This window comes from Engraulis encrasicolus, chromosome 19 (assembly GCF_034702125.1).
Source record: "Engraulis encrasicolus isolate BLACKSEA-1 chromosome 19, IST_EnEncr_1.0, whole genome shotgun sequence".
Lineage (NCBI taxonomy): Eukaryota > Metazoa > Chordata > Actinopteri > Clupeiformes > Engraulidae > Engraulis > Engraulis encrasicolus.
Genome location: NC_085875.1, coordinates 21,432,948 through 21,456,595, shown reverse-complemented (window position 1 = coordinate 21,456,595; position 23,648 = coordinate 21,432,948). Strand labels below are relative to the sequence as shown.

The 23,648-nt window shown below is 44.9% G+C and overlaps 1 protein-coding gene across 4 annotated transcripts; it reads right to left on the bottom strand.

Moving 5' to 3' along the window:
• Positions 1-983: 983 nt before the first annotated feature.
• Positions 984-22,397, bottom strand: iars2 (isoleucyl-tRNA synthetase 2, mitochondrial). Of its 4 annotated transcripts, XM_063183795.1 has the most exons (25): positions 22,015-22,397; positions 21,680-21,802; positions 19,711-19,864; positions 18,539-18,690; positions 17,804-17,853; positions 16,001-16,110; positions 15,068-15,158; positions 14,244-14,359; positions 13,476-13,645; positions 12,687-12,777; positions 12,028-12,179; positions 11,393-11,553; positions 10,900-11,002; positions 10,654-10,747; positions 9,586-9,663; positions 7,810-7,918; positions 7,364-7,466; positions 6,614-6,736; positions 6,144-6,275; positions 5,455-5,561; positions 4,997-5,142; positions 3,945-4,135; positions 3,769-3,801; positions 3,243-3,387; positions 984-1,801 (listed from the first exon to the last, which is right to left on the bottom strand). In XM_063183795.1, exons 1-25 carry the CDS (start codon positions 22,267-22,269, stop codon positions 1,665-1,667), a joined length of 3,126 nt encoding a protein of 1,041 aa, XP_063039865.1. In that variant the 5' UTR covers positions 22,270-22,397; the 3' UTR covers positions 984-1,664. The 4 variants fall into 4 exon arrangements, with proteins under 4 accessions (XP_063039865.1, XP_063039866.1, XP_063039867.1 ...); XM_063183796.1 differs by lacking the exon at positions 3,769-3,801; XM_063183797.1 differs by lacking the exon at positions 9,586-9,663.
• Positions 22,398-23,648: the final 1,251 nt, after the last annotated feature.

Below are 23,648 nucleotides of genomic sequence, written 5' to 3'. Positions count from 1 at the left end.
AAGAAACAACCTAGTGGAGGTTTGGTGGGAAGATTGAATTTTTAGATCAAATGATGACTGACTAGTTTCAGTCCCTTTTTTTGACATTTTCAACTAACAACTTCAAAAAAATATCTGGCATGTCTTTTTTTAAAACAAAGACATGTTGGCATACTGAAGCACTAATGAAAAGATATTTGTGCCCCCTTGATGGTTTGGCTGGCTCTTGCCAAACTGTAGTTCCACCAGAGAATCTGTATGAGAGTGAGATAAAGCAGGCGGGTTCTTTTCCGGTATCCACTTTACGTCAGGTGAACGCCCCTTTAGGAGACCTTCGATTAGGAGACCTTTGGAGTCTTGAGGTAGAGAATAAATGGAGTCCCCTTAGCGCTGTAGATGGCGGTAGCGCACGTCTTGTGCAAACAAGAAGGAGGGACAACGCCCCCTTAGGAAACCAAATTTTGAGCACACGCTTTTGCATTGAGTGAGCTTGTTTCTATCCCTCTTATTATATATCCAACCTCTTTGGTTCCACGCAGCTTGGTGAGCTCCACTACTAGGTCTGTGAGCATGTAGCAGGATTACATCAAAAAATAACCAGAGCATGTATTACTTCAAAATCAACAAATTCTTTCAAAATGTTTTCTGTTGATATCGGAAGTATCAATATAGTCTATAATATGGCCTACGACTCCTCAATGCGAGCTGCCATTGATATTGAAGCAATGAATGCTCAGATTATTTTTTGACTGCCGAAATGGAAAACTGCTATATTCTCCCAGACCTCCAGGTCTGTGGAGCGCCACCAGGGGGATTCAGACTTACACACACACAGAGGTCTAGTAGGAACCTGATGGTGAGCAAGGGAATTGATCAGCAGATATGACATTTTTTGCATCCTCTATTGATATGCAGATGCACTTGCTATTAGTTGTCAATTTCTCCTTATCTTGTCAGTGGTCTTGAGTGATCCCTCAAGAAAACCAAAAACACATCATAGTGCCTCGAAAGCATACAGTTTTTGTATTCGGAATAGGACACGTCATGTGTGAAGAAGAGAGTAGTGTTTTATGTGCTCAGCAAAAAGCCACTCGGAAATTCATACATGCACACGGTCCCCTTTCCTTTTTCATTAAAAATATTACATGGTCAGCAAACTCTCATTACACACGCACAGACATTTCTTTTTGTGCATACAACCAGATACATAAACTTAATATACAGTACATACACATATCAAAAGCCTTAGTTTTAGATCAGTCCAGTCATTACTGACTTGGTAAAACAAAGTGAAACTGCGTTCAGAGCCCAACAAAACCCACTCAGCAGAATAAATAAAAAGTGGAACTGACAAGTCTCATTCACAGAGAGCCCCTCCATTTCACCTCCCACTCCATTGCCTTGCTTTCGTTGCTTTTTTTCAATCTTGGGTCCTATAAAGTAGCATGACTCTGCATCCTCTGCCCTGCGCCTTCGTTGCTTCATCCACCAATCAAGTTACTCAGTCTCTGGAACCCACCCAGGAAGTGGCATTCTGGGATGGTCTCCCAAATTATCCTCCAGCCCCAGCCCTGGTGGCACTAAAGTTTCAGTTCTGTAATGGAGTGGAGCTGAAAGGAGGAGGAGGATGAGGAGGAGGAGATCAAGCCAGGGTGAAGAGGAACTGTGATGCTATTGTGACGTCATCACTGGAGGACGGTTTGGCATCGTGAGCAAAGGCAGTCCGGCGAATCCGATGTGTAGCGTCGGCAGCGAGGGCACCGGGACAGGGAGGTGGGCTGTGCCGCTACGGTGAAGGAGCTTTCCTCGCGGATGACACCACCTACAGGGCAAATACGAAACAGTATTAAGTTCACCACGGTCCAGTTCACCTTGGTCCTCAGTATATGACTGATTTGATGGGAACCTAAAACTGTTATTATTACACATGAAATAAAACAGACATTTATCAAACTTGAATAACATTCTTCATTGGGGGTGAAGAACATTCTTAATCAGTGGTTTTCATTTATTTACTAAACTGGTAGACATTTCTAGAAACTTCTAAACTGTGTACTTGGTGTACGTACAGTATCTGTAAAGTGTATGTGCAATACATTGTGGCATGAAGAGTGCTTGTTTAATGGCTGAATGTGCAAGGCCTATGAACTGGCCTCCTTCGGGTCCAAAGTGGCCAGGACAAACTGAACCCTCCCATTACTGACACAGTACTTCCTAAAGTGATACTGTGTCATTTTTGGAAATAAGCTTATTTTACAACTCCCCTTGAGTTAAATGATAGGGTTTTTCCCGTTCTCCTGGTCTTTCAACCGTTCTCTGGGTATGGCAGTGCAAATATTACCTCCAAGCTAGAAGTTAACATTGAGTTCTATGAGACCAGCTGGCGGCTAACTGGTTTCATAGGACTCAATGTTAACTGTTAGCTTGGAGGTAAAATTTATACAACCATACCCAGAGAACGGTTGAAAGTCTAGGAGACTCTATTATTTAACTCAAGGGGAGGTGTAAAATAAGCTTATTTCCAAAAATGGGACAGTATCACTTCTTTAAGCCCTATTCCGACGGGACAAGTTTAATGGGGAGACCTGGGATAAAGTAATAATGCACCCGAAATTTAGTCCCGTCCGAACGCGCCATGTTAGTAAAAATAGCGGAGTATGTCTGGGGAAACTTCACCGCGGGTTTTACCTACTGTGAAGCGGTCCGGGGAAATTACCCTCGGTAATACTAATCCCGTCCGAATGCGACCCCATATAAAGATGTCTGAATATATTGTGCTTTTCGTGCACTTAACCAATCTCTCCGGGCTTGCAAGCATTACAGTCTTGCAGTAAACCGTTAGTTTTGTTTTTGGGAATTGTTCCAAGCAGTGTTCGCTGTCAAAATCAGGCTGCATGGTCAAACGTACTCTCCAAATGAAAGGACACGCATGCAGACGCATTAGAATGGATTTTGATGGGTTAGTAAACCAACAGGCAACTATTAAAATTGTTCCACGGGACCAAATGCCTCCATGGATTCGCAATACAAAAATCAGTAGCCTAATAGAGTATATTGTGGAGTTGGCATGCGCATGACAACAAGTGCAGTCACAGGTGCATGATGAGTTACCCCTCCCACTTTTTGTTCGTTTACTGAGGTATTTTAATCCAGTCCCAATCGGCCATTTCTATTACCGACGTCCTGAGATAAAATTACATTCCCTCATGTCTGTCCATACATAAAACTAGTACCGTCGGAATAGGGCTTTAGAGTGTACGTACCCTCCAGGTTGATGAGGAAGGATCCGCGGCTGATGAGCGCATCTTCTGGCAGGTCTCGTGGCAGCGAGCTGGTGAGGGTGACGCGGGAGGCCATCATCAGCTCCGTCAGCTGGGAGAAGGTGGCCGTGGGCTCCTCCTGGAGAGACTGCAACAACAAGGAGTCACACGGCATCACAGGTGTCACAAGGAGAAGTAAATTCAAGGTATGGCCCCATAATGCGCGCCGTTCCACCAGTGAAATACTTTAATAGTCATCTAAAAGTTATCTACCATTAGTACCACACTGCTATGACCTTACACAGGGCCTTAAGCAATGCAAGAACAAGGAGTCACATGCAGGGCCGCATTAACGCACAGTCTAGATAAGGCTGCATATTAGTGGCTGTAGTTCAGGGTAGGTTGCGCACATCCAAAAACACTTTTTGCAGTTGCCAGACAAAAGTGTCAGACAGTTCATTTGCATGCACTCACACACACGCTCATGCACTGACGAGCGCACACACACTCACACTCTCCTACAGAATACCTTGTGAAGGGACCTTGGGTGTTTTGAAAGGCGCTATATAAAACGAAAGTATTATTATTATTATTATTATTATTATTATTATTATTATTAGTTGAAGGAGGTAGGTCTGCACACTCCAAAAAACCATGTGGGTCAAACCCTCAATCCCCTCCCTTCCTCTGCCACAGTAAGCTCACCTCCATGAGCTCGAAGAAGAGGCCGGGCTCGATGGCGATGATCAGCTCGTACTCTGCGGCGTTGCGTCCGGGGATGGAGGACAAGAAGGCGTCCCGGATGGCACTCGCCCCCTCCACCGCCTCCTCCAATCCCGGCCGACGCCACACCGAGCTGGTCTTGATCCAGCCACTCTGGAACATCGTGTCACCCTCTGCACAGAGAGCAGAGGTGTCGAAAGGAGAAGGAGAAGGAAAAGTACATTCATGTTGTATAACACAGGCACATGATATTACATAGCCATCACACCAGTTATTCCATTATACCTAATGAGGTTAGATGGACTGCGATACTTGAAAAACACAGCAAACCTAACAAGAACCCACCACAATTTTTATCCAACCAGCACAGAGTTAGCTGATGAGAAGAGAAGTACACAGGTCTACTGGTTACTGGTTAATAAGGTCATTAGTCACCAGTGTTGGAAGGAATCTGTTCTTCTTTTTTTACTTTTACTTTTCACATATCTGAGAGACAGATTAGTATGTTTTATTCATGTAGCATATTTACCCACTGCACACACTGTCCAAAGAACTTTACAATAAATACAATAATAATACAATAAATACAATAAATATACAAGTCCTAATACAAAAATTAAATCTTAAGAGAGATAGAGATGAATAGAGGGAGAGCCACAGGGTAAGAAAGTTGGGATGGAGACATAAAAACACTGAATATTCCCAAATACACCAGCAGACAGACTGCTTGCCATACTACTTGTCCTATGTGTGTGCACACTACCTTACAATAGAAGAGTAGAGGCCGCACCTTGCATATTCCAGTATTATTTGGTTTCTCCTGACCGCCAGGCGGTGGGTGCTTTCAGCACTGAACGTTCAACACATGCTCCCATGCAGAAGTGTAAATCCGGACTTGAGTACTACAGCCCTGGGGTGGGCTTTTTTCGAAAGCGTAGTTGTCAACCAGTTAGCAACTACAGTAATCAACAAAGTAGCTAATGCAGTTAGCAACTATGGTTTTGAGAAAAGCACCCCTTGTTTGTACTACCTACCGTCATGTCCAGGTGCGTGCAGGTACACCTCCTCCGCCAGGTGGGGCAGTATGGGGGCGATGGCACGGCTCACCCCGTCCAAGACCTCCTCCAGGACCGTCTGACACGAGCGCCGGCCTAACGAGTCTTCAGCATCGCAGTATAACCTGACAGCACAGAGAGGAGATGGAGGACAATGAGAAGAAGTCGAGGGAGGGAAAGTCATGAACGATGATTTGTGGATGCATGTGTGCTGCTTTGCATTATGTCCATGATGAACGCTTATGCTGGACAGATAAATAAATAATATATAATCGCTATAATAAATATACAGTACGTATATGTGCAGTATATTTGTTTGTATAGTGCAGTATATTTATATACATGTTGTTGAGGAAGTCCATGGGCCATGGCATTGCCAAGGGACACAAACACATTCGTGTGCGTGTGCGTGTGCGTGCGCGTGTGTGAGTTTTTACCGGTCCTTGATGACACTGAAGTAGAAGCTGGACAGTTCACTGGACACAAAGTTCTGCAGGAGTCGTACCACACGTCCCCCATCAAACTCTGTGTAGGCATCAGTCACCTGGGCAACACACACACACACACACACACACACACACACACACACATTTTAGTCACTTATTACATTCAGCACACTGTGATCATGAAGGCATGCACATGGGTAAATAAAATCTTTGTTTACACATATTACAATAACGGTTGGATAATTTAATCGTAGCATGCTGAATTGTAATCAATTTGGTAAATTTATGGAATTTCTGTGGCTTGATAGAGAGGTTACAGGTTGTGAATATAGGCACACATTCGCAACTCCCATCCTCTCTTGTGCTTGTGGCCTCGTCGCAAGAAGTCATTGACGACAGAAATGTCTTGCATCGCAAAGGTCATGTTGTCATTTCCGACTGCAATGTTGCTGCTGCTAGGCTGACAGCAGGCTGACTTCATTGTTTTCTCCACGGAAGTGGGGCATAAGCACAGGTCGAGATCAGAAGTTACGATTATGATGGATATAAAGAAAATGATAAGGGAGAGAGATGGGAGAGGGAGAGCCACAGGGTATAAAGAAATATGTGATGGAGACACATAATATTCCCAAAACACTGAATATTCCCAAATACATGAACAGACTGCACTGTACACATACCTTCATGCTAAACTCCCTCAGTAGATGGAGCAGGTACTGGTCTATGTAGTGCATCTCTTTAGGGTCCACAGCCTGTGTCCGCGGGTCAAAGCCCTGGAGGTTCCCCAGCAAGAACTTAAATGTGTTCCTCAACTGCAAACACAGAGACACACAGAGGAAGAACCAGTGAGAAACAGCAAAAAAACAGTAAGAGGTTTCAACTATGTCTAGTCTTCAGGTTCACGAAATAATAATCAAACAAAAAAAGAATTTCAAGTGTGCAGACGTTTTTTTCTGACAAGAGTATATGGGTTTAGGTTTTGTTGTGAAACTTAAAGATCAAGTCAGTAGTGACAACAGATCCCAAAAAAAGACAAAAACAAATGAGTAAGCAGGAAAAATACAGTTTACAGTATGTGTTGTATTGCAGTAAAATGAATAGATACAGTAAAACAATCAGTCTGGCTGAAAGACAGGTTAGACCCCCATACCTTGTTGATGTTGTCCCGGGCCGAGTTCAGAGCGTTGGGGCCAATCTGCACCTCGGAGAAGACGTTGGACTCGGCTACCCACCATCGCAGAGCATCAGCCCCATATGGAGGAGAGTTGGAGTCCTGGGGGAAATGGGGTTAATTGGATCTTGTTACTGGCATTTCTGTGGATTGTTGAAGAGGCTACCAGGTGAACTACCTAGAGTTATCTGTGAAAATTTGTCCCCCATACAACTTTGAGGTTTTTTTAGTAAGTGGACGTCTGCTGTTTAATACGCCTTTGTCTGCCTCCATCACCACGGTTGTTTTGCATGATGACTCTGTAATTCCATCTTTTGGGCAGCCATTTCTGTTATAGGCTGATTTTTAGGCATCAATCTATCACCCCCTTAAAGACTTGCTAGACCTCTACAACTTATCTGTTTATTCAAAGATTCAAGATTCATTCAAGATTCAAAAAGTTTTATTGTCTAATATGTTGCCATATTAGAAAATTGTCTTTTGATTGAAGGCTTGTGTGTGTATGTGTGTTATGTTCTCTCACCACATGCCTGCTTATTCTCGTCCACATTTTAGCACCTTAAGACACGACCCCTGTTACAAATTAGCTGCTACCAGAAAGACAATGACCAAGTGGTAATGTATTACTAAAGGTCCTGTGCACGGTCATAGGTGGTGTAGTACTACTGTATGGTAGTAGAGTCTTTCCAGTGACTGGTGTGTGTTAAGGGGCTACGATATTCTTCTTACCTTGCAACCGTTGATGACCACTTCTGGGTCCACCACATTTCCCACAGACTTGGACATCTTCTCTCCTTTCTCTGACACGGCAAAGCCATGCACCACCAAAGTCCTGCCAGACCATGCACACAGAGAATATAAGGCAAACAAGAACAATCACCGCACACTAGTGAACTTAATTTTGCTGCTTTTTAATTCAGTGAACAACGCGTTTCGCTTGTGCTTTGTCAGTTTCACAGCTTAATATAAGGCAAACCAGAAGAATCACCACACACTGGTGGACTTAATTTTTCTGCTTTTTTTATTTAGTGAACAACGCGTCTCGCTTGCGCTTTGCCAGGTGAATGTCAGGTGAACCTGACGGAGCGCAAGCGAAACGCATAGTGCTACAGTCCAACTCCCTAACCTTAGACCATGGCTGCATTCCAGTATATTACACAGTATAGTATACGCACTTGTAAGGTGCCTTCTTGCGCACAGCCACACTGGTGAGGAGAGATGACTGGAACCAACCCCCCAGCTGGTCCTTCCCCTCGATGTACACATCCGCCCTGGGGTCCGACTCTGTGTGTTTGTGATGGAGAAGAACAATTAGTGAATAAATAATTCGTCAATAATGTAACTTTCAAGCAACGACGGAGGGAGGGAGGAAGGAGGGAGAGAAGTTGCTGAAAATTACAAAGCCAGAATATCCATTATGCCTGTGAAAGTTCATGAAAAAGTTCAAGACCATAGTTTTGACAGGAAGCCACAGTTGTTAGTACTGCATATTTTGGTCCGCAACAGAAAAAGCCCTCTTCCACAAAGTTGTAATAACTACAGTATCAAACCCAATACCAAAGGGCCCAGACTTCGAGTATACTACATTACAGTGGTACAAATACGCAGATATAAGATGGTCAGTGGTGAACACCAGGGCCATAAATCAACATTTTTCACCTCCAGCCAAATGGCTAGTACTGGTAATGGAATCTTACCAGCCAAGACACTCACTAATGGGCCAAAGTGGCAGGTAAGTTGGTCTTTTCTACTAGCCAAAATGAAGTTTCACCAGCATTTGGCCTGGTGTTAATTTAGAGCCCCGGTGAACACCACAGGAGTGGAAAGTAAAAGTCTAGCCACATGCTGCTGTATTTACTACTGCCACTTGAATTAACCGAACGATCCCGTAATGCATCAGCTAGTTAGCGGCAACAAAGCCGCCCTATTGATAGAACAGACAGAAGGATTACTTGGCAGGACTTTTACTTTCTAAATCCCATCTGTCCAACACTTCCTCCTCTCACTCTTACAGCACCAGTTCAAGTAGTTGCCTAATAGGTCACAAGCAGACAGACGGACAGACAGGGGCAGGATAGAGATAGCCCTGCCTGTTAGGATAGAGGTTTTCATTTTAACCCCTATGCAAATAGAAGGGTCAAAACTATAGTTAGTGTGCGTGTGCATGTGTGTGTGTGCATGTGTGTGTGTGCACGTGTGTGTGTGTGTGTGTGTGTGTGTGTGTGTGTGTGTGTGTGTGACACTGTAAGAGGAATCCACAACAACTGTGCAACGCTATGACACAGACTTGACCACATATGTGTGTGTGTGCGTGTGTGCATCCGTGTGCTTGTGTGCATCCGTGTGTATGTGATGGAGGAAGTGTGTGTGTGTGTGTGTGTGTGTGTGTGTGTGTGTGTGTGTGTGTGTGTGTGTGTGTGTGTGTGTGGTGTGTGTGTGTGTGTGTGTGTGTGTGTGTGTGTGTGTGTGTGTGTGTGTGTGTGTGTGTGTGTGTGTGTGTGCGTGCATGTGCACAGCTGCTGTTCCTGCATGCCAGAGGAAAGGAAACATCATCACCTGCTCATCAGAGGAGAAGAAAAGGAAGAGAAAGGGAATGTTAGTTAGTCCCGACGGAGGAGAGAGAGAAAGAGGAAATGTTGATCCACCGGAGGAGAGAACAAAAGGCAGGCATGCTAGTGACATCATGCCGTCGTTCAGGAGTGAACAGACAGGGGAAGAGAGAGAGCTTAAACACACACAGGTGTGTGTCTGTGGAAGTGTACAGTATGTGTATGTATGGGAGAGACAAAGACACAGAGAGAGAGGGAGAGAGAGAGAGAGAGGGAGAGAGAGAGAGAGAGAGAGAGAGAGAGAGAGAGAGGTAAGCAGAGGCACACATGGAGGGGAAAAGAGGGATGGTGAAGAATGAAAGAGAGAGATAAATGTGATGGATGGATGGATGGATGTTTGACCTGGGACCAGGGCACTGGGCAGAGAGAACCAGCTGAGTGGTGACTCGCTCTGGGTGGAGCTCTCCTCCTCCTCCCCCTCTGTGGAACACAAGTGCCTTTACTCTCTCTCACACACACACAGCAGCTCATATGCATGCAATCAACATGGAGCACTTCATTATACCTCTTTATTAAGTAAGGGTTAACGTTCGGCGAGAAGGTCGCTACCGTGGAATAGCAGCACGACAGAGAGAATCTTTAGACCCCGACGCGGAGCGGAGGGGTCTTGTTCTCTCTGAAGTGCTGCTATTCCACAAAGCGACCGACTCGCCGAAAGTTAACCCGCTTATTATATGGATATACTTAAATGATTCACACATGGCGGGGACATTTCTGTAGGCCTATTTAATGTTAAGTTGTTGCTGCGCAAAACAAAACAGTGCCGTTGTGGAACACCGCTAGGCAACAGCTAGGTAGCCAGGACAACAGGTGTTGTCTATCATAGCAGCTGATTAGAGTCTTGTTGAAAAGTCGCTTTAGCAGTGAAAAGTCTTGTTGCCATTGACAGCGGTCTGTTATAGACCAACCCGTCCGTTATCGAAAAATAACAGACGTGCGAACGTTGGGGAGCCCCGTTGAAATGAATGGAGCATTCGACCGATGACGTAACACCGTATAATAAGCATTTATTAACACCTAGCATGTTATAATAATACCTCTTTGTTAAGCATTTATTAATCATTCGGTAAGATCTTTGTTAACCCTCTAATTATCCCAGAATTGCGCTAGGTAAAGACATTCAAGTCTTTATGCAATTCATTTATTTACTCATGGTTTTATTGTGACAGGGATATGGACAATATAATCACAAAGGCCAATACACTTCTTCCAACATATTCAGCAACACCATTATCTTCTTTTCAACATAACTTAAATGTTGTGTAATCAGGGCAAGTTTCCCTTTGAGGTGTGTGTGTGTGTGTGTGTGTGTGTGTGTGTGTGCGTGTGCGTGTGCGTGTGCGTGTGCGTGTGCGTGCGTGCGTGCGTGCGTGCGTGCGTGCGTGCGTGCGTGCGTGCGTGCCTGCGTACCTTGTAATACAGCAGCCCAGGACACTCCGCTGTCAAACCAGATGTCCAGCACATCCTCTCCACGAACATAGTCCGTCACAGGGCCTGCTTTACTCTACAATACACACACATATATCACACACACGCGCCTTTTAGCTCAAAATAGACGTTTCTAAGCAGAATATGAAGGATGTGTCAAAATCTCTCTCCAACAAGCAGCAGCAAAGCAGACACACCACGTACAAACACACCCATGCCCACGCCCACCTTCTTCAAGACTGAATCTGGCAGCAATGTTTCAATTGGCTCCTCCCACCAGCTATCGCTCCCCTTCTCAGCAAAGATGTCGGCGATGTGGGTGACTGTGTGCCTGTCAATCACAAAAATACAGACCAATCAGGCTCACCGTAGCTCCAATGCTGACCAATCAATTACAAGAGGCTGTACCACATACGTAGTACTGTATAATGGAAAGACTAATGAAAAATATACTTTGGCTGCAGTAATGCAGGTTAATTTCATTCTTTTCAAATTATTAGATTCCCAAATGTTTAGCAGCAGCCAATGTGTGTGCATCTGTGTGTGTGTGTGTGTGTGTGTAGATGTGTGTGTGTGTGTGTGTGTGTGTGTGTGTGTGTGTGTGTGTGTGTGTGTGTGTGTGTGTGTGTGTGTGTGTGTGTGTGTGTGTGTGTGTGTGTGTGTGTGTGTGTGTGTGTGTGTGTGTGTGTGTGTGTGTGTGTGTGTGTGTGGGTGTGATTACTTGTTGATGAGTGGCTCTCCGGTCTCCTTGTGGTAGAATACGGGTATGGGGACTCCCCAGCTCCTCTGGCGGGAGATGCACCAGTAGGTGCGGCGGTCCAGCATGGTCAGCAGAGTGGAGCGCGCAGACTCAGGAATCACACGCACCTTCACAAGAACATCCTGCACACACAAGTACAGATTACAGACCCATACACAGGCACAAACACACACACACACACACAGACACAGACACAGACACAAATACAGACACAGACACAGACACAGACAAAGACACAGAAACAGACACAGACACAGAGAAGAATACAGACACAGACACAAATACAGACACAGACACAGAGAAGAATACAGACACAGACACAAATACAGACACAGACACAGAGAAGAATACAGACACAGACACAAAAGACACAGGCATAGACACATCCACACATATAGAGACTGATACCAATACACACACAGGCACAGACACCGACACCCCCCCACATATGGGCTTGCATGCCCATGACGACCCGGGTTCGAGTCCCGCCAGTGGGTCCTTTGCTAGCCCTGCCCCTTCTCTCTTCCTGTCATACTCTCAACTGTCCAATAAGCAATAGTGACGCAAACGTTTTTTAAAAAGTGAGGGTGTCTGACCTTGGCCTTGTCCTTGAGGCTCTGGGTGTTGATGAACCACTGGCGACTGGCCCTGATGATGACGGGCAGCTTGCTCCTCCAATCATACGGGTAGCTGTGAACGCAGTCCTCCTCCTTCACCAGTGCCCCCGCCTCACGCAGCATGGAGATCACTGACACACACAAGCAGCAAATGGCAATGTTATTGTTGCAACCTCATCTTACTGCATCCTATTAGCATATCCATGATCACTGACACACACACACACACACACACACACAGACACACAGACACACACACACACACACACACAGACACACACAGACACACAGACACACACACACACACACACACACACACACACACACACACACACACACACACACACACACACACACACACACACACACACACACACACACACACACACACACACACACACACACACACACATCCATTCTTATACAGTAGCCTACATACATGCTGCAGTCTTATTGCAACCTCATCTTATTGCATCCAATTGCCATACAAACAACATTCCAACAACAAATACAGTGTAATTTTCCACCATCCATAGACCGAAAGTTACATGAATTGACCATATTGAATCCACATACTCAGGCACATACAGACAGAAGAAACACACACACACCACAAAAACACACACACACACACGTACCTGTGTCATTGCCTTCAGCCATGACCAGTTTGCCCTGCAGCTCAGCTCCAGCCAGCTCAGTGTAGCGGCCCTCCTCATCCACCATGCAGTCCTGACAGGGGACAGGGGACGGGGAGGAGCAGGAGACAAGGGAAGATGAGAAGACAGACGAGACAGCCATCATGATACACCAGTGGTTCTCAACCTTTTTTTCAACAAACGCTCCCTGGACCCAATTCTAAGCCTCCCAACGCCCCCTTGACCTCATCATAACCCTGCCCACGCCTCCCCGTACTATCAAAACGTGCAAATGTAAATGACAACTAAGCACCGCCCAACTGTATCCTTCTCAATGCCCCCCTAGGGCTCCCGAACGCCCTCCACGTGTTAAATTGAGGCCCATTCCACTGTTCTCATTGGTCGTAGTTGTGTCATAAACTTTGTTATGTGTATGTGAACCTGAGGTGTCCCCGCGCGGTCCACCCCATCGAGGTCTCAAACTCACCACCTCTTAGGCAACACATTGGTATGGAAGGCACAGCACGATATCGCTGAGCTAAAGGGCCAGTCCGATAGCTCAGCACTACCGATACTGTATGAGGCTTCGGGAGGGAGGTTTACTAACGCTCCACGCCACACTCTGCTAGCATGTGATACACAAGCGTGATACAAACTACATGCTGAAAAGGACTACAAGCTGACTTCTCATTATACTGCTCTTGGAATTACGCACCGAGCAAAACGCTCAGGATAAGACATTGGCGTGGACGCCACCCCACCATTACAAACTACATGCTGACAGCAACTCACCACGGGCAGCTTGAAGTGGGACGCCACGCTGTAGTCCTCCATGCCGTGGGCGGGTGCTGTGTGGACCAATCCGGTGCCCTTGCCCATGGTCACATGACTGGCTGGCAGCAGGGGCACCTCCTTCCCTGTCAGGGTGGGATGCTGACACATAGCGCCCTCTAGCTCCGACCCTGGACAACGCATGCAGAGATACACATTCAGTGTGTGTGTGTGTGTGTGTGTGTGTGTGTGTGTGTGTGTGTGTGTGTGTGTGTGTGTGTGTGTGTGTGTGTGTGTGTGTGTGTGTGTGTGTGTGTGTGTGTGTGTGTGTGTGCGTGTGCGATTCTAAAGCCATTTCCAGTCTTTGTGTGTGCGTCTGTCTCTGTCTGTATGTGCATTAGGGGTGTAAATCAGAGACTTCATGGTGATTCCATTCGATTTCTTATGCCAGCATTTCAAATGCATTGTATTTGAGGAACATTGTTATACCAGTAGTATTATTACAGCATGCAAAATGAAATGCCTAACAAAATGTATGCAATAATAACAAAAATCAATTAATCAATACTCTTATTGAAATATTGCATCGATACAAATCAATTATTATTTACTCAAGCGGCTGGGCCCCTGACTGCCACACCGGCGACCCGGGTTCGATGCCGATCCTTCCCTGTCTCTCCCTCTCTCCCCGCTCATTTCCTGTCCCTCTCTAACTGTCCTGTCACAATAAAGGCATAAAAAGACCAAAAGTGTATATATATATATATATATATATATGTTTCTTAAAACCTGTGAAAGTAGTGAGGGTGTCCAGCTGTGTGCCCAGGGCTGCGGCCAGGTTGGCGACGCGATCGGTGGCCATCACCAGCCTCTGGCCGTCATCAGCCCGCGTCACCAGAGAGTACCTGGAAGAGGAAGACACTTCCATTCAACTCAAACATAAATGCAGTAAATAGACAAACCCACAACATTCTGGACCTGTCTTTAAAGGGACACTGTGCAGGAAATTGTCAAAAAAAGGTACTGCAACTATGCTGCTCATTGAAACTGGGCTGCCTATCGCCAAATTTTATCTTTCATTGAAAGTTTACTAAGTAATAAACTAATATTTTCCAGTATGGCCCCAGTAAAGTCATTTTCGCAGCTAAAAATGGCTATTTCTAGAAATTCAAAATGGCGGACCATGGAGAAGATCCCCCTTTTCATGTAAGAAAAGTGCAATTTTACCAGTCATAATGAATACTAAGAATTTGGTGGTGGTGGTAAATATTCATGAAAAGGGTAACATTAGTGAATGGGTAGCACATATTCATGAAATAAACAACAAAAAATCTCACACGGTGTCCCTTTAAAATGCTTTCCAAATACAAGCACTGAAGTACTGAAGTCAAATGAAAAGAATTCAGAATTGAAATTTTGATGACATGGGTATGTTGCAAAGTGTGTGTGTGTGTGTGTGTGTGTGTGTGTGTGTGTGTGTGTGTGTGTGTGTGTGTGTGTGTGTGTGTGTGTGTGTGTGTGTGTGTGTGTGTGTGTGTGTGTGTGTGTGTGTGTGTGTGTGTGTGTGTGTGTGTGTGTGTGTGTGTGTGTGTGTGTGTGTCCAGGATACTCACTGGGCATTGGGCATGTAACAGACTGCCTGGTTGGCTGGGATGGTCCATGGCTGTGTTGTCCAGATCAGGGCTTTGGCATTCTCCCACCCCTCTGTCACACATTTACAACATGCATGCACGGTTAATAATCATCATCATAAAAGTGATAATCATATAAAACGAAATAAGGTCCAGATAAAAGTTTTGGCATTTTACAGTCCCCCATATGGTGTGCAATTACGTTGTTGTAGGGTTCACAAATAGTTATATTTTATATATTCAGTAAAAGGATATTTGGTAAAACACGAGAAAGAGAACTACAGTAGTTTAACATGAATTCGTTGATGTATGAGCTATTGTGCCTCTGTGCTTAAAGATGAGGATTTGTGCAAGGTTATTTTTAGGTTCATCCTAACATTTCACCTGAACTGAAACCCAATTAATCTTAACTTTCTGCAAAAAGTATAAAAAGAATGAAATGTTCAGAGCCATCTAATAACAGAGTTGCGCAAACCGGGGACCAGGAAGTCGGTTGGTGATGTGATTCGCGTAGATTAAAATGTGTCTTAACAGTAAACTTCTGTTCGTTGGAAACTAACACAGAACCATCACATACCAAACAAAGATTAAGTACAAACAAATTACATTACCTTTACCACATTTTCTGTGTTCTACGGCCACCTCCTAGAACTAAGTAACTTCTAATAGAACTAAAGTCAATGGGGATTTCCATGTTAACGCTCCGTGAGGCTCCATGAGAGCCGCCATTGCTGTGGAAAGATTGGTCCATAGAGGTCTATGGGAGTGACGTGACTCTGTTATTAGATGGCTCTGGAAATGTTATTCAGATTAGGGTTTTCACAGACGTGAAACACAGGCATGGTTTACAATTTTTCAATATTGTGTGGTTCAATACAATGGGTGGAGGATTGTGTTTTTACTGCATGTCCATACCTGCACTTTCTGCGAGTTTGGGTGGAGGGGCAGTGAGGGAGAAGGTGGCGTAGAGGGCTTTGCTGACATGCTCAGGGTTATACTCCAACTCTGCTTCTGCCAGAGCCGTCCTGCCCCACAACACATTATATAGATGATTATAAACACACATGATACCATGCATCATATACTGTACATACACAAAGATATATCAATGCATGCCCATAAATACATAGCAGCATTTTTATGATGAACAGGTTTTGTTCTTTCCATCAATGTCATTGAAAAGGGCTTCTGCAAAGTTGAAGCATGATTTTAAAACTAACTTTATAGAACAGTCATCGCCCAGCCGCCATCAAACTTTTTTGTGTAGTCGAAACCAGAAAAAAAAACACAAAAAAAAGCACCACTACCACACAGAATGTGGGTGAGATTTTGGCTTGACTTGACTTTCGCTTGAGGAATTAGCAATCCTGTGCCCAGTGTATGCAGCACGTGATGCTGTTCTCTGCAGGCAGAACTTTATATTTATTTCATATTGATCTTCTGTTGCTGTGTGCATCCCATTCATCTAAATGTCAAATGTGTGCTTCAATTGCTTTCCTGGATACTGTAACTGTGTGTAACTGTGCCTGTGTAGATTGTCATCAGTGTTAGCTAAGACTCAGGGTGCGATGAAACCAAAACCACCCTGCCCTAGGGGTGGGCGATATGACGATATTATATCGTGAATCGCGATATTGAGTAAAATATCGTCTCGAATCTGCCAAAGTGGAGAAATTGTATAGATCGTCTTGCAGTGAAGATGTTTATTATCAGTATCAGAGTGACGTTTTCTCACTTGTGTTGTTGTCTTCACTTTATTCTTTACATTATTGTATTCCACTTGTACACTTTATGAGAGTGTCATCAGTGTGTTAACATTTTATTGACTGCAAATTACAAATTGCAAGTATATGAAAGTTGTTTTTTGTTGTTTTTATTTTTTGGATGGAAGATCGTGATAAAAAATCGATATCGTGATTTCATGTTAAAAAATCGTGATACAACATTTTTGCCATATCGCCCACCCCTACCCTGCCCCATTCTCTGCTGATGCCTCCCGTTATTAAAAAGATATTTCTGTCCGGAGGAGTGCTGCTGGGACAAAGCATTTTCCCCTCATGTGTCCCCAGAGTGAACTCTTGAGACGATTATGAATGAAAATTCCCAAGAGATCGGTAGTTAGTGGGAAATTCCTCCCGTTCATCAGTAACAACAAACATATCACATTCAGAATCCCTGAGCAAGACTCATTTAAGACCGAACATAATGAATTTCAGTGTAAACTGACAATAATGTATAATCGTATCGTATCGTACAATACTTTTTCATGTACCATCAAGCAGCAAACAGACACCACTGAGATCATATTTACCACCATTTTGATGGTTCATACCCTCAAGATCCCAATGCTCTTCTGCATGATTAATGCTCTATGAACTGCTCCAAAAAGATTTGATTGAATATTTGCATGACTAAATAATATTTACTTCTATATTATGTATATCAATATTTAGGTAGATATTCAGTGAGCACATATGAAGGGAATATAAGTCAGATACAACAGTTAAATATAGTGAAGTGGGCCCTGTCGTGGCCAACCAGTAGGGGACTCGTCTGCCATGCGGCCTGCCCCGGGTCACTTGCCGACCCCTCCCCGTCTCTCTCCCTATTCGCTTCCTGTCGACCTCTCACACTGTCCCATCATCAATAACGTCGTAATAGGTCCCAAAAAAATCTTTTAAAAAAAAAGAAAGATATAGTGAAGTGAGCCATACGTACCCAGTTGAAGGAGACCAAAACACTGGCTTGTAATCCTGATAGATCAGACCCTGCAATAGAGGAGCAATGGATAGAGAGCGTCAATACTACATCTCATCACATTTTCAAATATGTTTCATGTCTTAACCCAATGTTCTCTGCATTATATTGTAACTGTCTATTCTTGTCTGTGTGTCTGTGAATGGGTGTTTGTGTGTGTGTGTGTTTAAAAGAGAGAGAATGCATGTACACAAGTACTGGTGCTGAATCAAAAAAAGTTAAGCTGGTGAGAAAGAACAAAAGGTTTGTTACAGTTCAGTTCCGTAGCTTTATTTGTCCCAGTATGGCCAATTGTTGGGTTTTTTTCAAAGATATTTTTGGGGCTTTATTGGGGAGGTGATTGAGGGGGAGAGAGAGACAGGGAACCAAGGGAGAACCCTGGCCCCTCGATTTATTGTATGGCACCTTATCCCAACGGAGCCACGGCGGCACCCTCAAGTGCAATGTTTTTTTGTGTGTTTTTTAAAGTATTTTTGGGGGGCTTTTTGGCCTTTATTATTACAGGACAGTGTGAGATTAGACAGGAAATGATTGGGGGAGAAAGATGGGGCAGGGCCGGGAAATGACCCCAGCCGGACTCGAACCGGGGTCCCCGTGGGCAATGTAAGCCCAAATGTGGGGGGCTTAGCGTGCTGCAATGTTAATCAGTGTGCGGAGTGGACCTTAACCATTTCGTTTCTGTCCATGTGTCCATACCTTGGTGTGCATCTCCTGAAAGACGCGCAGCTGTGCGGCCTCGTACTGTCCGTCGAAGGTGTAGTAGCAGCTGCTGTCCCAGTCGGCCATGACACCCCAGCGCTGGAAGGCGGCGCGCTGCCGAGATATGGCCCCCTCCGCAAACTCCCGAGCTGAGGACACACAGGACGACACACAGACAACCATTAGCATCTAGCTCAGTGGTTCTCAAAGTGTGGTGCAGGGACACAGGTGGTCCACAAAAGACCTCAAGTAGTAGTTCACAAGGGGATTTCTGCTACAGTCAATGTTTGCAAGACAAGTTAGTGTACAGTAGGCTATATTTGCATCATTGCTTGTAAACAAATAGCAATCTGGATCTGAATTTGCAGTACCTAAAACTTACAGCATGAGCAAGCTTGTCAATTCAGTTGACAGTTGGTCCCCTGAATTTTTTTGGGGGACAAATCAGTCCTCTGTCTGAGAAAGTTTGAGAAACACTGATGAAGGTATCACCCTGACAAAGACTGTGTAGGTCGAAACACGTCCGGCAGTCTATTTGCCTTTGAAAAAGTAAAAAATAAGAAACCGGAGTGCCACAGTTTCCGGCTCTTTATTTTTTTTACATTTACTGATGAAGGTGTACTTTACCAAGAAGGCGCACTATGATTAAGATTATTGACATGGAGGCAGCGGTGGGCCTTCCTTACTCAGCAGATCACAATATGAAGAGAGAGCAGGGAATTCTGGCAAACACTAGTTGCTGCGCCAAAGTAGCACTTAAAATTACATATCCTGCCAAGATTCTCCACAGCAGGTAATTGATAACATGCTGTCAAGAAGAGCCAGCAAGTGGTTGCAGCAGTGGTTTCTTTAGAATATGAAGGGTACCTCTCCAAGGAGCAGAAACTGAGTGGTAGACCTACTAGCTGGTACTTCACTTCCCCAACTTCCCCAAATCCAACTAGCAGCTGTAGGGGGAACTTAAGTGTGAGCTTAACCACAAACCCTCAATGTGAAGCACTGGTCTTTTTGTTGTATGTATGCCTGTACGTTTCCCATTTTGCACAGTGTAACATGCCTGCATTATGCACATGCCCCATGTTTTGACAACATCTTTATGGTGATACTGCACAATTAATGAATGGAGATTGAACTGGAAATTGAGTGTGCGACTAATATAAGTATCGGACCTTTCTTGCGTATCTGCACAGGGCTGAGTCCACTGGTGCCCAGCTCCCCCAGGGCCTTCAGCTCGATGGGCAGGCCGTGGCAGTCCCAGCCAGGCATGTAGTGCACCTGCCGCCCTCGCATCACCTCGAAGCGGTTGCGGATGTCCTTCAAGATCTACATGCAGACAAACACAGCACATACGGTGTGATGACGGGGTGGAGTTAGGTGGTACAAACAATAGCTCACCTTCAAAATGTAATGTGGCTGTATAGACCATGGTAATCCTGCTGAGTCCACATATCTATAGGTCATATAATTACTAAGAGATACTGGCTCCAGCAGCTCCATCAATCCTGGGAATGGCTTTTATTTTTACACATTTGCACTTTGAGCATGCCTGCCAATTAGCCATGGTGCAAAATACAAAGAGCCGCCTAGCCACATAGAGAAAGGGACAGGGCCGGTTTTTAGCATAGGCCGGCTAGGCGGTCGCCTAGAGCGCCATGTGAAGAAGGGGCGCCGAAATGGCGCTCTCCTATGCGTAATTTTGCGATATGAAGTTTTTTTATGAAGTCGCAATCAACAAAGAGTGGCGAAAGCGCTCCTCACGGCAAAGCGCCCCTCAGCCAATAGTAATATCTCTTCCAACTGTCTCTGGGAAGTCTGTGAACCAATAAACAGACAGTTCTGAGAAAGGGGGCGGGACGAGTGATAGCGTGCGGTCTATTTTGAATTTGGAGACTCACTCGAGAGACAGAGGGGGCAAGCGCAAACAGTAGTGCTGCTCTGCTGGATGGAGATTATTATGTTCTCATTAAACCACTCATTGCATGATGCAGGAGTTTCAGAGGGTGTTTTGGAACTATGTGATTTAATCAGCAACCGTTTGTGATTATGGAAAGCCTAATAGTTATGAGGTTACTATTTGGAATTAGAGAGAAAAAGAGCTTTGTTTTTGATCAGAGAAATCGCTTATTAGCATGCTAACATTAGCCAAGTATGCCAAGCAATGAAATCCAGTAAAGTAGCTGTTAGTAGCCTACTCACTACTCACTAACACCCACCTGATATCATAATACTTGCTTAGGTTGACAAGCAATGTAAAGTAAGACTGGTGCAATGTTTAAAACAATTTTAGCTGCCATATCTCCTTCTATCCACATGAATTACCTGCTTGTTGTAAGCTTAAAAAAACATTAATTTCCAGACCAGAATGACATAGCCTACATTAATCATGTAACAGAACCATGCACAGCAGACAAGTGAGGCTATTTACTATATTTTGTATATTATGAAATTCAATAGCGTGACAGCTCTTCTCCCTTTCTCTCACCCTGTCCCTCCAAACACATAGATAGCCCCCTTCTCATTCTCCTACTCACAAATGCACCACTATTTCCAGTCCAGAAATGAAATTGGTTTGGAAGACAGCACAAATGTGTAGCTTATTAAAATTGTTATGCTGCCATGCTTTGTGATGCTGTAGATAGTGTAGATCAATGCAGACCTCCTTGGTAGGCTTATTGTCTACACATGCATTTTACATGCAAATGTACTGTATCACTCTCCTGGCATTTCAATTTCACGTTACAATTCAAACACATTGATAACCTCCCTCTCATCTGGGGTTGGGGGCCCCACCACCATCACATCCAACACACCACACAGTGAAGCTACTTTCATGCGACTCAATCTGATGTGTTGGTCGCCTGTCAAAAAGAACCACAAATCCATTTGATGAAAAACGGTTATTGTTCTTGATGCTATTTAGTTAAGCTTACTAAGGATATTAGTCTTGTGTTCTGTGAGGTATAAGAAAGATTTTTTTTGTCTTTCAAAGGTAGGGGGGGGGGGGGGGGGGGGGGAGGAATCAAACTCGCCTAGGGCACCAAATAAGCCAGAACCGGCCCTGGAAAGGGACTGGATGCGAGAAGGAAGGCAGACTTGGGTAGCAGTGATGAGAGCATGTCTCCAGCAAACCTGACTGACCTTGTTGAGCGCATGTCCAACATGCGGGTCTCCGTTGGCGTAGGGCGGGCCATCATGCAGACAAAATTCTTTTTTGGCTTTCCTCTCCCTCTGCCAGGTGTACAGCTGAGCAAATCCACAGTCCTGAAACAGTTCAACAAAATATTTCAATCAGCTGAAACTTAATTTGAAGGATCCAAAGGTCCCGTTCAAGTTGGCCTAACTATGGATTAAGTCCTTGCACGGGTAGCTATGCTACTGGCACTCCCATAACTTGGGACACACTTGAGTCTTGGCGATGGTTGGCAACAAACAACACACAACTGACACTTAGCACAGCACAGACGCATAGCTACCTGCTGAATCTGCAGCTCTCTGTCCAGGATCTTCTGCCCGGTTAACTTCATTGGGAAATCTGACCGTGGCAGAAGCACAGTGTCCCGATACTGCCCAGGGGCTGGAGCAGCGGCAGGTTGTGCTGAATCCCCCGTGTTACTGACATGTTGACAGCGAGTCGTGGTAAAGGAGAGCGCAGGGTGAAGGAATGAGGCTCTCTTGCTTCCCAGCCGTGCAAGGCACTGGCTCACAGCCGATATCCGGCGGAGCAACATGGAGGAATAGGCAACAATATAACTTCACACTGTTTGCAATGTCTGCTCAAACAAACCTTTTGAATATACAATTATTCTGTTTCTTGTATTGGGCTGTGTCCTTCTCGCACTGTTTCTTCCGGAAGACATGCGATGAACCCAAAACGGGTGCTGATAAGGGCCAATAAGCACAAACGCCTTTTGCTGTGACATACCAGCGGCTATGACACTGTGCTCACGACAGAGGGCGCGATAAACATTCGATGTGCGTAAAGCTCCACAGAAATGGCTGAAGATTTGGGCAGGTGTTTCGAATGGAGGACGCCTACTCCTGCTCATACGTCAGACTTTACTGGGGTATAAATCATGTGCGTCTCATTAGTATAATGCATTTTGGGTTCAGCATCACCGTGAAGTTTGGGAGCTGGGGGTTAAACATATCTGCTCAAAATGACGAAAATTGTGGTAACTGTCCTTGGACTCCTGCTCCTGGCCGTTCACATTTCGAGACCGGTAGGAAAAAAATTTAAACCTTAAAAAGTTTTTGATGTCATTTGTCACCTGGATTCCGATTATAAAGTAGGCCTACACATTTTGTGTGCATTTCTTTGGTCCAGAACATTCTCTTCATTTGTTGGTACTAGTCGTTGTGATTTCTCAACTTAGGATCCTTACATGCATGCCATGTCTTGTTTTTTCTGTCTTTTTATTGTCTAAAAGGGTGGGGTCGATAACCTACTTGATCGATAGACAACCCATTTCTTGAACTTGCCAGTCGTGGCAGTAGCCTAGTTCTACTGCGTTGGGATGACATTGTAGCCTATAATCTTAAAAGGATGTTGAACCGTTTCATAACAGTTGACGTGGTCTTTCTGTCCGCCTCTCAACAGGTGGATGCCCAGAATAATTCCACCACAGCCATGGCCAACGTGGATAACAGTACGGCGCCTGCCACGGCTAACGGATCGACTCCCGTAACCGACGCTTCAAGTGGCAGCGTTGGCAACTCCACGGCCACCGGAGCAGGTTTTGCGCCCCAGTCTACCGCACTGAGCCTGATCCTTCCAGTGTCCATTGTCGGCGTTCTTCTGCATGGCCGCTGCTAAAAGGATGTAGAAATAAAACTCAGACCACCAAGACTGTGACGGATGCGCGGCAAAGACTGTGGACCTCCAAAGAGCATACTTTTTTTAAATTCTCGGAAATCGCCGTCTCCTTTTGCGTTAAGGGATGACGCTTGTGTGCACAAGCCGAGGATGCGGGAAACTACACGGGTGGGCTTAAGTCCACGGAAGGTGCACTTGTTTTTTTTTCTATGGAATCCATGGCGTTCACAAATCTCGCCCTGTGCATTGGAGAGACGGCGCAAGCACCGCGCTTCAAAATCCTTTTTACGCAGT